Raw genomic sequence first — 17,057 nt, forward strand, 5'->3', positions numbered from 1 at the left:
GAAATGAAGTAGTTCCTGAGTCAGCTTTTGTCACAAACTAGATACAGTTTTTCATTCATTTATATTGGAAATCAGAATTTTTCCTGCTCTTTACATTATTTATGGAAGTAAAATCAACTCTTAAAAATGGAAGTGGAATTTACTGTGTGACAATAATGCTCTAATAATGTAAGATGTTAACAAATTATTAATACATTGATTTATTTTAGAGTGTGATTATATGATTATATACATCTCGATAAATTCTGCCATATCTCTTATAAACTTGCCATTGGTAATAGTTTCTCTGTTGTTATTTTTTTTTGATTGTTCAGCTTTTTCCCCTTTCCATTGTCTTGCAGATATTTCTTGTGCCTACAGCTTCGTCAGGATATTGCTTCTGGTCGACTACCATGTTCTTTTGTGACTCACGCCCTCCTTGGTTCATACACCCTCCAGGCTGAGCTGGGTGATCATGACCCAGAGGAGCACCGCAGTGATTATATCAGTGAATTCCAATTTGCACCCAATCAAACTCAAGAAATGGAAGAGAAAGTAGCTGAGCTACACAAAACACACAGGTGTGTCTAAAATACAGTAGGATTAAATAAAATCATCATGCTTTGTCACATTTATGTCAACTCTTTTAAGATGAGGTGTCAAACTGCTAAGCTGAAGTTATTATTACTTCGGAAATCTTTTGCTATGCAACTAGAACCTCTTACTTCCATGTGTTTAAAAAATTCAATTTGAAAATTGTAGTTTCACTAAGATTTCAGAAGAGAACTTTTGGAGAAAATATTTGTATCTAAGCATATGAATTAGTTTAAGCAACATACAGCTAGAATAATTTGAAAGAGTGGAGGTGGAAATCTCTACTAAAAGCGTATAATATGCTCTGAAAAAAACACTTTCCCTTTAGGGCAAAAATATTGTTGATACCTTACAAACTGAGCTTTTTCTGTGTCTGAATTCCAGGATTCCACTCAGTTTTGATTCTCAGTTCTTTTGTCAATAAACTCAAGGCTTATTCAATGGTTTTAGGGGCTTGACTCCAGCACAGGCGGATTCCCAGTTCCTAGAAAATGCTAAGAGACTCTCCATGTATGGAGTGGATTTACATCATGCCAAGGTACTGGGGATTGGTTTGGTTTTCCTTTTGTTTTAAGCATAACCAAAATTATAGACATGCTTAGTATTGAAGAACACAGCATATATGTGTTTTATTGTAAAAAAGTCATGCCCTCAGTTCTTAGGTATAAGCCTTTTATCTCTTGGTCACGATAATTACTCAGTTTACAGCTCTAACATCCTTAGAATTTATTTTAAATCTAAGTTCATTTAATGCATAGACATAGGTGCAGCTTGGAAATAATGCTTTATTCATAAAAATGGCTAAATGCTTTTTTAAATGACAGATTTTTGATGCCAAGAAAATGTGGGGCCATAAAGTAAAGCCTAAAAGAACATGTTATTGTTAATAACATGAGAGTTAAAAATTGAACGGTGTGGGGGTCTTGGGGGAGGGTGGGTTTTGGTGCTTTTTACACTCCTCTGGATAGATCAAATCAGATTTGCATTTCTAGTGGGCTGCTTTTAGTTAAAAAACCCAACAAATCACCTAACCAACCCCTCCCACAGCTTGCACAAATCCAGTCTCAAATCAATAGGAAAATCAATGCATTGTAAGCATATCAGACCTATATTTTAAAAAGTTAACTAAGCCTTTCAAGTACTGGAGAAACATTGTTTAGTTCTGTTTCATATGGAAACAATGTATGCTTGTTTTTGCAGTTTTCCATAAACTTTTGCCTGTGTTCTGTTAGACCATGAAAGAAATATACTGAAATTTTTATTCACATATATTAACTATGTATCATTTGTTACTTTTTCAATACAATACAGCATGGCAGTTCACTTAGTCTGTAGTGTTTTAAGGAATTTAGGGTTTTTTAGTGTTATTGGAGCTTTCTTTTGCTGTACTAAAGTAACTGCAAGCATTAGAACTGCTGCTGTTTGACAAGCTCTGCTTGCAGCCTGTTATTTATGCCAGTGAAGCAACTTTTAATGACAGTGTGGGAATTTGATGTAGTTATTTATTGTTGGGGAGGGCATGTGATTCTACTGTACTATATAGTGGTACAGTGTATCAAAGCCTTGTCAGTAAGTGATTAATTTTGTAGCCTGTAAAACTTGCATCAGTTGCTGTCAGTGGAACAGAATGCTCAGAAACCCAGCCCACCAGCACTCTTGAAATGTTATGTTGACATTTCCAGCCAGCTTTCCATTACTTCCTATATCTTTATTGGAATAGTAGGAGACTGTAAAAGATCACCGTGATCACCAACTTGTTGAGACTTTCACCAACTGTTTTAAGTTGGAAAGGCCTGGTTTAAAATTTTCTTCTTTTAATATTGAAATTAATGGTAGCACACCCACCATACCTTTCCTTACTTGTAAGTTGTTGACTTAGTCCCTATTGCCAGAATATTGAAGAATTTCCCAGAACCGTGGCGTATGCAATGGCATATGAGTGCCAAAACTATTACAAATAGTCAAAGGCCTTTCCTATAAAATCAATATACTTGGCCATTTCTGCTTTAAGAATCTTATCAGGGTCTTGTAGGTTTGAATATGAAAAAGGTCTCATTATTCCCCCAAGGTACGCTAGCGATTATTACTTGTTTGGAATGTTATTAAACTGATTGTTATGAAATTATCTCACACATGATAGGATTCTGAAGGTGTGGATATCATGCTGGGTGTATGTGCTAATGGACTGCTCATTTACAAAGATAGACTCCGGATCAACCGCTTTGCTTGGCCAAAAATTCTGAAGATTTCCTATAAGCGAAGTAATTTCTACATCAAAGTCAGGCCAGCAGAAGTGAGTAGCACCTTGCTGTCTTTGTTTCTTTTGTGAAATCATTTCTATCCAGTAACATGAAAACACCATCGTTTTTTTCCCATATGTCCTCACAGGCTTATCCTAGATTTAAGTAGCACTTAAGAGCATTTTGTTTTCCTCTTCAGATTTTACTGATTGTATTAAACACTCCTCTTGATCAGTACATGCAAACCAAGAAGAAAATCTATTTTCTTTTTTTAATAGATGCCATCTTTTTTTTTTTTCTTCACAGGGAAAGCTAGTTATACTGGCCATGTTCTTAACTGTCTATAGAGACTTGCAGTTCTGGGAGAGAGCCAGCTTCTCTTCCTCTTTGAGTGTAATTGTTCACTAAATGTGCCATGCATCTAGTTTATGGCTGTTGCCAAAGGCTTGATTTGCCCTGTAGAACATTATAACTCTTTCTGTTAGCTGCTCTGAAAATAATGGATCCAACTTTCTTGCTTGATGCCAATATAAGTTTGTGGGAGTTTCTGAAGGGGTGTGGGGTGTGTGTGTACATTTTGAACACATTGTAACTGGAAATTTAACAAAAACCAAAATGTCAAAATTGTAATGCTTTTTTAGATTATAGTGAAAAATGTTTAAGGTAGCTTTTACTGTGTAGATAAATAAAACAAAAGAGAAGTCTAAATACCAGTAGTGCAATACCAACATTGTGGTTTTGTAAGTTTTGGAACACACATGTATTGTTCTCGCAGGTGTTGATGGTGCGTGGACGTAATATTTTTGCTAAGAAACTATTATATAGTGAAATGGATCAGGTAAGCTTAACACTGCGGTATGGATATCAGACTATTATCAAATCCAAGGAAAGTGTGCAGCACAACTTGCAGTACAATTACTTCATGCAGTTTAAAAATAAATACTTCGGGCAGCTAGTCAGAAAATCAGCAAGGAACACTACAGTATTATTGGATTTCTCAAAAGAGCCATTAATATAGATAGGAAGTGATAATATGGTTATTGCCCATCATCACTAGCCTGACAAGTATGATTTTATTAAAAGGCTGGAAATTCTGATTTTTTTAATATTTTTTAAAAAATCTTATGAAGTCATACGAGAGGAGAATTACAGCTTGTTACAGTAATAGTACTATCTAAACTGCTTGCTAGTTAATAGCCAGCTTAATGAAATGGGTTAATTTGTGGATTCTTTCCAGCTGGAACAGTTTGAGAGCACTATTGGGTTCAAACTGCCAAACCATCGGGCTGCTAAAAGGTTATGGAAGGTTTGTGTGGAGCACCATACTTTCTTCAGGTAAATGATAATTCTGCACTTCTTCCACTTTGCCAGGTATGCTCATATCTTTCTTTTAAAGGATATGAAGAAAGTAAAGAAGATTTCACCCCTTTTTTGCCCCTAATTTCTCAGTCCACTAATACCTCTTAGAAGACACCCTAACAATCATTGACCCCAAATTACTAGTTCTGGGTCTCAAGTACAGTTAACTGGTTTATTTAAACTTTCATAGTTCACAGCTGAATTTTTCCTTATTTATCAACTGGGCTGAGTTTACAGTCATTCTTTAAAAATCAGAGAATCACTTTAAAAACAGGCTACTATTTGTTTACATAATAATCTGTAACTTTCTCTGCATTTTTTCCCCAGCAACTGACAAACATAAAATTCTGAATTGGTCATTGAACCTATGGTCTTTTTGTAAATGAGCACTTTAACGATAGGCCACAGAGTTATTTCTCTTTCTGCTTCCTCCACTGAAAAGGAGTTTCTGCTATTATAAAAATCAAATGAAGATTTTTCAAACTCCATGAGGGAGTCCCTGTGCCCCATGCAGTCTGAAAGTCACAGATTTATGTCAAATCTCTTATGCATTGAATAGGCATTGAATCAAAGTTTCTTGCTTCAAATGAGCTCAGTAACTAGGATATGTAGAAGGTAAGCTTTCTCCTTCAGTAACCTGTGTTTTATTTTAAAAAATCAGTTGTATTCTAAGGTAGATGCGATCCTGTAGCTGAATGTACTTGCTAGACTGAGACCCTCAGAGAACTTGAGGACCATGAGACCTAAGCAGTTCATTACTGGAACTGTCTTATTGGATGCTTTTCAGTATTCAGATTTTCATTTAATGTAGAATATTTTTGAATGCAATGTTAGAATTTGTGCTGAGATTGGCAGTCACTCTCAAAATGTTTAATTGAGAAGCAAATATTTTTAAAAATCTGATCAAAGATTATTTTTTTTCATTTTTGATAGAATTCATTAGACAAATTTACTAAAATATATCATCCACCATTCTATTCCTCTCTAAAATGTAAAGTCTGCTCTGGGGGGTGATGTCCGTTACCAGAAACAGCATGCAGTTCTGTCTGCAATGAGAGGTTTATCAACACTCTTCAAATAAATTATGAAGTGATTTGCTTTGCTGGGAAACTGTATTTCCTAATTTTATAGTAATAAAATGGACCCGAATAGTGAAAAAACAAACCTTATGGAAGTCAAAAATCCTAAACTGAGAAACTACCATGTGCAAATATGAAAGCTTTCAGGAACGTTAATGCATATTAGATAATCTTACTGCAAAAATTCTGACCTAATAAAAATAATTGGATTTTATTCCACTCAGAAGTGGCTTTTCCTAACCAGGAGTGGTATTATAATGAGTATTATGTAACAAATACTTGAACTATACTGTAAAATCCATGTACTCCACTGATGTCATCAGACAGAAAATCCTTAGAACCTCTTATCCTGATTTAAAAACAGTAAAATAAGTCCAGCTCTATTTTTCTCCAAAGATAAAAAGCAGAAAGCAATGCTACAGTCCAAAAGACTGTAGCTCTTTCAAAGAATGTGTAAAGCTTGTGTATGATACCACAGTAAATAGTATTCAATCTAGGTGTACGTTTTTAGTTTCCAGATCCCCTAGCATGCCCTATATAACATTGTAAGATTCCTTGTGTTGTCTCTTGCAATGTTTGTTTTTCTCAAATTGTTGCATTAAGATCCATCTTCTTACAACGTATGGGAAATTGAGCCAGTATATGAAGTTATTTATAAAAACTTGTAATGAGCTATATTGAAAATGACAACCAAGAGGCATTAGATTCGCTTGTATCAGCTCAACCTTATAGGATTCCAGTACCATTTCCGAAGAGCAACAATCTACTTTAAGAAATACAGTCAGATTATATCTACATTAATCTTTTGAGGTAAACTTAGTCTGCAACTCTGGATGTTAACCAATGGCTGCAGAAAACTGCTTACAATTCTGCTTTATGATGTTTTATTTGAAATTTTAATGATTGAATCAGCATCTCCCCAGAATGTTTTAAAATGGTAAAAGCATAATCTTCAGTTATTTTGTGTAATTAAGCTTGTAATACAAAAAAATCCATTCAAATGCCCTCAATCAGGAAGTAATTAGTTCTCTTGTTTTTTCCACATTAAAAGATTAAAAGTTTGTCTCAGCAGGTTGGAAGATAAAAATGGCAGTTAATGCTGTAGCCTTGCCAAGACTGGAAAATAAACAGGAAGAACCTTGGAAAAACCCTTTTAGCCTTCTTCCTCTTAATGCATAATGCACTCTCTCTTGGAAATAAATGTGGAGAAATAAATTGTCACAAAGATTGCATAAGGCTGTTTTATAGAAGCAATGGAAGTGAAGCTCCAGATACTTGTGATTTTATTGCCTAAGTGTCCTTAGCACAGAAGGGTGAATTAGTCTGTCTTGAATTTTATTTTCTTTAAAAATATGTTGCAACAGATTAAGATTCAGGTGTGTGCTTATGCCTCTTAGGCATGCAGGATTGGATCCTCCTGGCTAGCGCTCTGACAAAGCCATAAACATCCTCTGTTAGTGAAAATGGTAACTTTCTATCTAGCTGTATTGGGTTTGCAGGCAAGGTTTTGGTAGGTGGAGGGCTATAGAGGTGGCTTCTGTGAGAAGCTTCCCGCACGTCCAATAGAGCAAATGACAGCCAGCTCCAAGACAGACCCACCACTGACCAAGGCCAAGCCCATCAGTGACAGTGGTAGCACCTCTGGGATAATGTATTTAAGAAGGGAAAGGAGTTCTGTGCAACAACAGCCGGCGAGAGGAGTTGAGACTATGTGAGAGCAACAGCTCTGCACACATCAAGGTCAGTGAAGAAGGAGGGACAGGAGGTGCTCCAGGCACCGGCGAAGAGATGCCCTTGCAGCCTGTGGTGAAGGCCATGGTGAGGCAGGCTGTGCCCCTCAGCCCGTGGAGGTCCATGGTGGATCAGATAGCCACCTGCAGCCTGTGGAGGACCCCATGCTGGAGCGGATGGATGCCCAAAGGAGGCTGTGACCCCATGGGAAGTTCAGGCTGTAACAGGCTCCTGGAAGGAGCTGTGAACTTGTAAACAGAGGATCCCATGCTGGAGCATGTTTGGTGGCAGGACTTGTGACCCCATGGGGGACCCACGCTGGAGCAGTTGCTGAAGAACCGTAGCCTGTGGGAAGGACTCACGCTGGAGAAGTTCATGGAAGACTGTCTCACATGAGAGGGACCCCATGCTGGAGCAGGGGAAGAGTGTGAGGAGGCCTCCCACAGAGAAGAAAGGAGTGGCAGAAATGTGTGATGAACTGACCACAAACCCCCATTCCATGTCCCTCATTGCCGCTCCATGGGAGGCAGTAGGGAATTCAAGAAGAAGTTGAGTTCAAGAAGAAGGGAGGGGTGGGGTTGAATGTGTTTTTAAGTTTTGGTTTTAGGTATCATTATCCTACTCTGATTGGTAATAAATTATTTTTTTCCCCAAGTTGAGTCTGTTTTGCCCATGATGGGTAATTGGTGAATGATCTCTCCCTGTCCCTCAACCCACAAGCTTTTCATTATATTTTCTTCTCTGCCCTGTCCAGCTGAGGGGAGCGATAGAACAGCTTTGGTGGGCACCTGGCATCCAGCCAAGGTCAACCCACCACATTAGCTCACCATTCTTTTTGCTAAGTATCTGAAAATTCTTCAGTTTTGCTGAAATATCTTTAGAATGACTGTCAGTTTTCAGAACCCACCACTGGGTACTGCCTTAATGTATGTTGGTTTGGATTCCACTGACACAGATATTCCCTGTGTAAATGCTTCAGAAGAGGAAAACAAAGTCAGCATACTCTTAAGTCTCGCTTGCCTATGTGTGCCATCCTAAGTACAAAGGGCACAGTAGTTGCTGCTTCTGCGGGAAAGAAACCGGTGTTCGGTGGGTTTCTCTTTGAAGATCTACAAATCCAAAAGCTATGTTTGGAATAGCCTGATGGGTTTTACATGGAGGGAGAGTAGGCCATGGAGACTGGCATGCTGGATGTGCGTGTATTTGCAGCGCTACGTTGATCCAGGAAGTAACATCAAAGACCTTTCTAGAGAAGCAGAGACTGGGAAGAGTTCCTGCAGTGATGACTGTTTATCCTATCAGCGAGTATGGCACTGGAACAAACAGTACCCTCAGTGTTTAAGCTGGTGGCTCAAAAAGTCCTCATATTGGAGGAAATTCAGGGAGGTATAGAGGATCTGTCTCTTTAAACTCATGTGATACCAAAAAACTGGGGAAACAAAGCAGAGTCCCTCATAGCAAATTCTACCACATTGTTACTTAGACTTTCTGACATTGATGCCAACACTGAGGTACAAATGTACATACCCAGCACAGAACCCAGCATTAATAGTACTCGTAACTGAATCTCTTTTTTATCCTTGTCATGATATGGTTTTTTCTCCTCCTTATATCCAGCAAACATAAACTCATATAAATCTATAAATGACTGTAAAGAAAATTGAGTCTGAATCTAGCTTGTTAAACTTGTCACTGTTGGGTCACAACTCTCCAGCCATCTCAGTCTTTTTTTCATTTCATACAGCCTTCTATGCAGTTTTGAGATGCCATTCCCTAACTTTGAAGAATGGCAGCTGCTGTATTGGTACCTCAGAATATAGGAGAAACAGTGGAAGTGGGAGATATATAATTTCTACTACAAGTAACATTCTAAGGAGGGAGATCTGCGAGGTATTCTACCTGGACTTACAACGGCCTCAGCTTTCTACAAAAAATAAAATTTAACCAAAGTAGCACCAAAATATAAGGATCACACATGCTTAGTCATGCTGTGGAAAATGTGATGGTTATCAGCATCGCTTCAACTCCAACTGCAAATAATAAACAATGTGCATTGTTTTAGAAGTTCTGAGAGCTTATGGTAGAATCCTTTTTTGGAGTGCATAAATCATGCATGGTGAACTGAAGTTGAAATATAATAAGTAGCTTTAAAGTACCTCATTAAATATATAAAATATTTATTTTTAACTGACTTCCCTCATATTTACTTTTTAGACTTGTATCACCAGAACAGCCTCCAAAAGCAAAGTTTCTAACCTTGGGTTCCAAGTTCCGCTACAGTGGACGTACGCAAGCACAGACACGACAAGCTAGCAACCTCATAGACAGACCAGCTCCGTACTTTGAACGCACTTCAAGCAAACGTGTTTCCAGAAGCCTTGATGGAGGTATGAAGTTTAACTTATTTCTTCAGTGTAATGATTACATTATGTGTTGTCACTCTGATCCAACAAACATTCAAAAATGTTGACATTATGAATGGCCAGAATGTCAACTGACAAATTTTTTTAATTTCAGTTTCTGACGTGTAATGTAAGGAGTAGCCACTTTAGTTACTTGTTGAATTTAAGTGACCTAAACAGTAAGTTAAGTCACTGTCTAAATTGTATGACACTGCTGTGATTATATGGAGGTTTCTGTATTGAACATGTAGCATCTGTGTTGACTACTGATACCTGTTTTACAGTATAGGCATGTGCTATATGCTGTTGATTAGAATTGTTTGGTCAGTAAACCAAAAAAAAAAAATTGGGCTCTGGGTTTGCCTGGTTGTGTCTCTCTACAACAGAAAAGGCAGAACAAGTTGTTTCTTCTAGTGCATCATCTGCAGAATACAGGTGTGTATGCATGTGTGTTCAGGCCCAAACTTTCACTCTTAAAGAACCATTACAGTCAAAATTTTGAGCATGATAAAACATTGCTCTTGGGTTTTGTTTTTCTCCCTTAAACATCTTTGGTTTCCTCTCAAATGAAACCAGCAATTCCTGGCAGCATTTAAGGCATCTTGCAGGCTGAAATAGTTTTAAACTGTGTTCATTCAAAGTCAAACTTAATATTGTTCTTTCTTGAGGCAGTAGTCTCGATGTAGGTTCATACTGTGAGTGTACACTGGAAACCAGAAATTCTGTAGAGGGTGCGCTTGCACTCTGCATCTCCTTTGTGAACAGCGTGTCCAGTGCCATTGTTCCTCCCAAATACCTAGAGCTGTGTTCTCATCTTCGTAAAGGTACTCTTGCTCAGCTCCCACCACACCCTTACTAGAGGGACTGCAGCATGCTGCAGGAATGAGCTGAAAGGAACCATATGAAATTCAACAAAAATAAATGCAAAGTCCTGTATCTGAGGAGGAGTAACACCATACACCAGTACATGCTGGGGGACCACCTGCAGTGAAAGCAGGCTTGCAGAAAAGGGTCTGGGGACTCCTGCTGAACATGCGCCAACAGTGTGCCCTTACAGCTAAGAAGGCCAACTGTATCCTGGGCTGTATGAGCAAGAGCATAACCAGCACATTAGGAGAAATTACTATTCCCCTCTATGCAGTACTCTGTGAAGACCATATCTGGAATACTGTGTCTTTGGGCTCCCCAGTATTAGATGGGCATTGATATATTGCAGTGAGCCCCGTAAGGGCCACCAAGCTGACCAGAGGTCTGGGAGCCTATATAATATATGAGGAGAGGATGAGGGAACTGTGGTCCTTCGGCTTTATTTAAGAAGAAGAGGCTTGTAGTGAGATATTGCTGTCTACAGCTACCCAGAGAGGAGGTACAGAACAGACAGAGCCACACTTTTCTCAGAGATGCCCAGCGATAAGGCAATTGGGGAGTGCCTGCAAGTTGAGACACAGCAAAATTCAGTAGAAATAAGAAAACTCGTTGTTTGCTTGTTTTAAGTGTCCTTGGATATGTTCAAAACTAAACTAGACGGGTTCCTGAGCAGCCTGGTGTAATGGGACCTGCCCGAGCAAGGGGCTGGACTAGCTGACCTCCAGATGATCCTTCCAACCTAAATTGTTCTGTGATTTGTCAAAAGTAACTTGTAGAACTTGAGGGATGTATACCCAAGAAATGCTCTATTTGTCACCCAAGAAAGGATCAGAAGCTTAAGTTGCAAAAACTTACTACTTAGAGAGGCCCTGAAAGACTAACATCACAAATCCGGCATTTGCCATTAGCTGGCCTTGGCTTCTCAGCAGCTTAAGGGAGTCTCTGATGTGGAGCTGAGACTGTTTCCAGAAGAGGATATCCCTCAAAGGTACTCCAAGAAACACATCTTCCTGTCAGCTTTCTGCACCTTGGCTTTGTAAAGCAAAGTCATATGGAGGTACTACAGAAGACTACTATAATGAATATAAGTTTATATCAAAGTCGTGTTTATTAAAGCTGGCTAATACAATGAATTCTCCTATATTTCATTACTACTATTTTGACTGAGCCAGTCATCCTGATTTGAAAAAAAACAACATTAATTTAAGGCCTTTCACTCTCTTGTGCTTTGACTATATTCAAGTATACATATTCAGTATTTTCCCCCCTTACATTTTTTGCAAGCATTTAGGGAGGAAAAGTCTTACTTTCAGTGAGCTGTTGTTTCTGTAGTTTGATAAGGTTTCAGAATAAAAATACTGTGACAGTTACATGCATAGCTATTTCTACATTGCATTAAAACAGCCCTCTGAAAACATTGAATTTCCACAGAACACTGTTGCCTACTTCTCTCTTTTGTTATGGTGACTTACACAGTCACAAGAACAGTAGCTTCAATTTGTCTTCCAAGACTAATTAGAAAGTTAATAATTAAATACCTACCTGATACTGTGAGGTTTCTTCCCTTGCATAGTAAGTGCATATTATATGACAAGGGTACATAGCTGTTCATATCAATGCAATGAGAACCATAGACTTTTTGCAAAGCCACGAAGCTGAAAAATATTGTATCACTCAGTAACTAGCCTGTATTGCTCATTGCTGACATCAACATAAATTCATTTTGTTAAAAAGTATTAATACGTTCTGACTTACTCCAATTAACCAAAATTACTTTGTTCTCGAATAGCTCCCATGGGTATCTCAGACCAAGGTCTTCTAAGAGACTTCCCTGCTACTGGAGGGCAGACTGCTGGAGATAAAATCATTGACATTGAAGCTGCTGGTCAGGCCAAGTTAAAAGAAGGTGGCAGAGAAGATGACGGAAGCCCAGTCAAAACTCCACAATTAGAATTGACTCAGGATGGAAAGGTATGGCTGACTTTCACACCACAATTATTTGTTCATGTGATGTGTGTCCATGTGTAGTTATTTAGTTCTTCTCACTTCTAAGTATCATACAGAACACCATAGTAAAATATTAAAGGAAAATTGTCAAGTGTTTTCTGTAGGTTTAAATTAATGTAAGTGTATGTAAGCAAAGGAGAATGCTGAATGGCTTTGACCTAGGGTTTCTTCTTTTGATGTAAATTTAACTTGAATTCTCAGTAAGCTTGCATGAGTTCTTGGAAAAAAAGCTTAAAAGGGTAAATAATGTTTCATTAATTTCCTTAGTTTGTGTAGACTTTTAAAAAAATTGTTAGTATATGCACATTTGTTTACAATCTACAAAGCTGGGTCTATTATGACTGCATTTAATTACCATAGTTAACAGTATTGTGTTAGTAGCATTTCCAGAATTATTTCATCCTTTAAAAACCTGTATGTTGACTGAGGTGTAATTTCTGTGAAAACTTGAGTACTTTAGTCTGTTTCTGTTGCAAACAACCATTTACTTGTCTTGTTTGTTTGAGCTACTGGAGCAATAGGTCAAAAAAATAAATTTAGGTCTTGTGTGATTTGATGTTAAAATTTCCTTTCAAAGTGTCAGCTAAAATTTGCTGCTTTTCTCTCTTGGAGATATTTCTTTTTTGGGCAGTTGTCCAGAACTTTCTTTTGTATTTAAAGAGTTATTTTGTTTTCAAACATTTTTGCAAGTTAGCTATCCATTTGATTCCTAGGGGGACCACTGAGTTTCTCTGTGTGGTTCACATGTTCCGACTACATTCAAGTGTAGGAAGGGAAGAAATACCAACGGTTGCTTTGTTTGTTTGTTTGTTTGCTGGCGAGTTGAAATAATTTTGCATTAGCCTAGCAAAAAGGCACACACAGAGTTTCTTTATGGGAGAAAAATGGTAAAATTACTATGTTTTTACTTTGGGCTTGGTCAAATGGTGATATTCCTTTGTTTTCAAAGTGGCTTTCAATGCTTTAACCAAAAGAAGGGGGGAAAAAAGCAGTATTGTGGGAAGTCGTTCCAGGAGGCTGTTCAGTAAGGTTTTGTTATACATGCCAATTGTGTGAACAGCTTTCTATCCCCCCTAGCGCAGATACTTCTTTTCCTTTCTGGCTGTCTTTAAGCCTTAGAGGAAATGGTTATAAACCCAAGAATCAAAGTGCCAGCCTGTCTTTCGTGTACTGCACTGTCCCCTGACCTTTCTGCCAAAGCTTTGAATGTCTGTCTACTTCCATCTGTTGTGACTATTACAGTTCAAAAGTGCACAGTTCTTTACAGCCTGAGAACAAAACATTCGTAATGGGATCCTTTCATAATCCACAAAACTAAACAAGTTGGCTGCTTGTAAAACACAAGGGGATTTCTATTTTTATTTGGCATTTCTATTGCGTTAGTAGAGCTTTCCCTGCTTCTAAGAAAAAAATTTCACTAACTAATAATTTCTCTTTTTTCCCTCTTCTTGTGCCTTCAAACTTGCATTTTGTTGTGCTTTCATTTTCCACTGTGCACAGAATTTTTTTCAGCTCACTCACATACACCCATCATCACTACCCATCCATTCTGTGTCATGCCATCTCACAGGCCTGTCACCCATCCCTGAGATGGACATGCTTTCAGATATTTCAGAGGAAGATCCCTTTGGGGAGCCCCTTCTTACCATCTCAGACATCTCAGAGTGCAATTCCATGAAAGAAACACCAGATCATAATAAAATAGCTTCACCAAATAGTATCTTTGAATCTATGAGACCCATAGCTAGTCGCTCCCCTGCTGTGGAGGGAAAAATCCATACAAATGACTACAAAAGCACTGAGTTTTGTGTCTCATTTGGCTTTATCAGATGCTTTTCTTTTAGTTTCCGTTCGCTGCTTGATGACAATGGTTATATTACTTTTCCTAGCCTTCCTGATGTTTGCATCTCTTTCCTGCCGCCTGGCCTTCAGCACTATATTCCTATTACCTCTCCTTCCTTCATCCCCTCTTTTCTCCTTATCTTTGTGCTGCTTCTGTCTGCTTTCCAGTCTATTCCTTTTTCACTCACATTTTCCCTTCCTCTTGCTCTGTCCTTCTGCTACCTGGAGCCTAAGGTGACTTCCTTTAGTGCTTCTAATGACAATGACCTGAATGACAAAGCAGAGGAAGAGGAGGTGTGTAATTTTGTTGCTTAAACGTTGACACTTGCACATAGCTTCTATGCTTGTTCTCCCAGAGGCTTGCTCAATTTTGCACACTTCCTAGTATAGGAATATGTGTATGTACGTGCCTGTAGACATATATAAATACACACACACACACATATATATCTGTATCTTTCTAACCTTTCTCATTTATGAAAAATTTCCATTGCAGTATTTTTAGTCAATAGATAGCTGGTGGTTTTTCTGCCTGAATTCCTACAGCATGCATAATTTCATTAGATTCCACGGATACAGAGCTGCAGGTAGAGGTTTTTTGTAGTTCAAAATGTTTACGAGCACATAAATCTGAATACTGAAAGTGCTGTGAAATAATAGATATATTATTACTTGATACTATTTACAAATTGTGCTACTTGCACTATCAGGTTTTGTTAAAATGCATGTCTCTTGTGTGCATTGACTGGAGTGTACATCTCCAAAGTTCCATTTAGATCTGAGAAGTAAAATTCCTAAAAGCTGAATTCAGAAAGCTGTGAATGCTTTAAAATCAGCTTTTTTGTTATTCCAGATGGTTCTGCTCTACAAGGCTGTGTGCAAAGCTGAGTCTGTCCAAGGCACTTTTTTTCGTTTGTAAACTACTTTGATTAATCTCTAGCAACAGTTAAGGTGGAGACTGATTTCATTCATTAGCTGGGATCGCAGGTTGTATCAGACTTTAATCACTGAAGTCTGAACATTCTTTGAAATGCACTGCTGAAATTCAGTGCAGAAGCCTTAGTCATGCTAATACGTTGCTCTGATCATTTGGAGTGGTTGACAAAATGCCTTCTTTCCTTATGTCTGCTGTGTACATTACAGCAATACCACTAGAAAAAGGTGGTTTATTTTGATCTTCAAAGGAAATATTAAACCAAATTTTATAGACTCAAAAAGGGGGAGGGCCTGTTCAATATTACATTTAACAAAGATTGTTAAACTGATAAAATCAATACAATGTACATATTAAAACCATGCTAAATATGACATGATGTCATTAAAAACACCAATCTAAGTTTAAAATAATGAAAAACGTGACTTTAAAGAATTTCTCAATTTCTCTGTAACCTAATTCAGTCCATCATTTGTAACATAAAGTTGCAGAAAGTAGAACCCCAGATAAGCGAAAAATGAATAAAAATGTGTTGTGTACCACATTATGTGTGCATTCACACAGAATCCAAAATGCAACAGTATGTGCAGTAAGTAAACCCATCTTCAAATTTATGTACTTGCACAGTGTGGACTTCTAAATGCATCTTTTCCTGAGATTAGCAGTTGGTATTTGTACCTGTGGAAACACTAGGAAGTGGTTAGCTTTTTAAAGAATGCTGTTCCTTTAAAGGCATTCAGTGCACTTGTAGGTAAGATAGGAAGATTAGCTATCATTTCCAACAGAGTGCATTGCAGTTTCAGGAAGATTATATTCACCTAAAAAGGGTGCAAATAACTCATCCCAAGACAGCAACATTATTCTTAAAATAGTTCAGACAGTTTGTAAATAAAGTATGTAGGTGTTTGACTTGAATCCTAGATTCTCCTACCAGAAGAACTCATGCATTAGATTCCATTTTCCCATCAACTTGTTGCAGAGTTCAAGGTGCTTACCATAGAAATTTCACATCATTTTTTTTTCTTTACTCATTCTTAAATTTTCATCTGGGAAAACACTGAAATGTACAGCAAGAAAGGGACACAGTGTGAAACTTCCATTTTTCATGCCACTTATGCCAATATTACTTCAGCCATTCTACACAATGTAGGTGAAGGAAGACCAAAGTCGCTTAATAATTTCAACATCTGGGGCCGAAACAGTAAAGGTCTGTAAATATAGCAAGCTTTGCAGCATTTACAAAAAGATGAACCTCTCTTAGTATGTAAGTGTATGTCAACAGTGCCTTTTCTTGGTAATTTGCCGTGTGCTTACGTAGGTTGAATATGAAGAGGAGGAAGCACAGCAGAAGGTGCATGGTTGTTTTTTTACAATTTAATCTGGCTGTAGCTGCCTGCCTTGTTAGCACCCTAAACTTTCTTTAGTTTAGTGGATTTAGTCTGAATAGTGGCTTTTCACCTTACCATTTTATTTCCTTTATTTTACTGCCTCATTGTAAGGGTGTTTTTTTATTTACTTGCTGGTACATTTTATGTTCGTTTTGATTTTTATTATTTTTTTTAATTTGTGTGTGTGTGTGTGTGGCTTAATTTCACAGACCAATTCCTTGAGAGTAGACGGGGAAAATATTTATGTCAGACATAGCAATTTAATGTTGGAGGTTTGTATATAATATAAGAAACACTTTCTCTTCTCACGGGCTGCCAGGCTGCATGGGATGGGAGGTCACTTGCAGGCTGTTACAGGCACAGTGCATGAAGTGCATGGGGGAAAAACAGCTTGAAAATGTTGCATGTTATCATTGTTTAAATTAAAACAAAACCCAAAACAAAACAAAAAAACCCACAGAACCACAAAAAAGATCCAAACAAACAAAACCAAAACTCCTCAGCCTGAATGTTGACTGTACATTTTGTATATTTTTGCTACATGTTTTCAAGGTGGCAATTGGGAATAATAGCCCTATTTAGATAAAGCAAACAGATGGGTCCAATTCATAATCCTAAATGGGATTTTTATATTT

The 17,057-nt window shown here is 37.8% G+C and overlaps 1 protein-coding gene across 17 annotated transcripts in view; it reads left to right on the forward strand.

Annotated features, from left to right (window-relative positions):
* The window catches only part of EPB41L2 (erythrocyte membrane protein band 4.1 like 2), a 120,391-nt gene that overhangs the window by 81,705 nt on the left and 21,629 nt on the right, over nucleotides 1–17,057 (forward strand). For 10 of the 17 annotated variants that reach the window (XM_040597147.1, XM_040597157.1, XM_040597149.1 and 7 more), the window contains 7 exons: nucleotides 342–560; nucleotides 1,024–1,111; nucleotides 2,714–2,866; nucleotides 4,051–4,148; nucleotides 9,197–9,369; nucleotides 12,041–12,222; nucleotides 16,632–16,694. In XM_040597147.1, coding sequence (XP_040453081.1) covers nucleotides 342–560; nucleotides 1,024–1,111; nucleotides 2,714–2,866; nucleotides 4,051–4,148; nucleotides 9,197–9,369; nucleotides 12,041–12,222; nucleotides 16,632–16,694 — 976 coding nt within the window. Of the gene's footprint in view, nucleotides 1–341; nucleotides 561–1,023; nucleotides 1,112–2,713; nucleotides 2,867–4,050; nucleotides 4,149–9,196; nucleotides 9,370–12,040; nucleotides 12,223–13,758; nucleotides 16,562–16,631; nucleotides 16,695–17,057 lie in introns of those variants that run through there. The other 7 variants (XM_040597148.1, XM_040597152.1, XM_040597154.1 and 4 more) reach the window with 2 other exon arrangements.

This window comes from Falco naumanni, chromosome 6 (assembly GCF_017639655.2).
Source record: "Falco naumanni isolate bFalNau1 chromosome 6, bFalNau1.pat, whole genome shotgun sequence".
In the NCBI taxonomy this organism is placed as follows: domain Eukaryota; kingdom Metazoa; phylum Chordata; class Aves; order Falconiformes; family Falconidae; genus Falco; species Falco naumanni.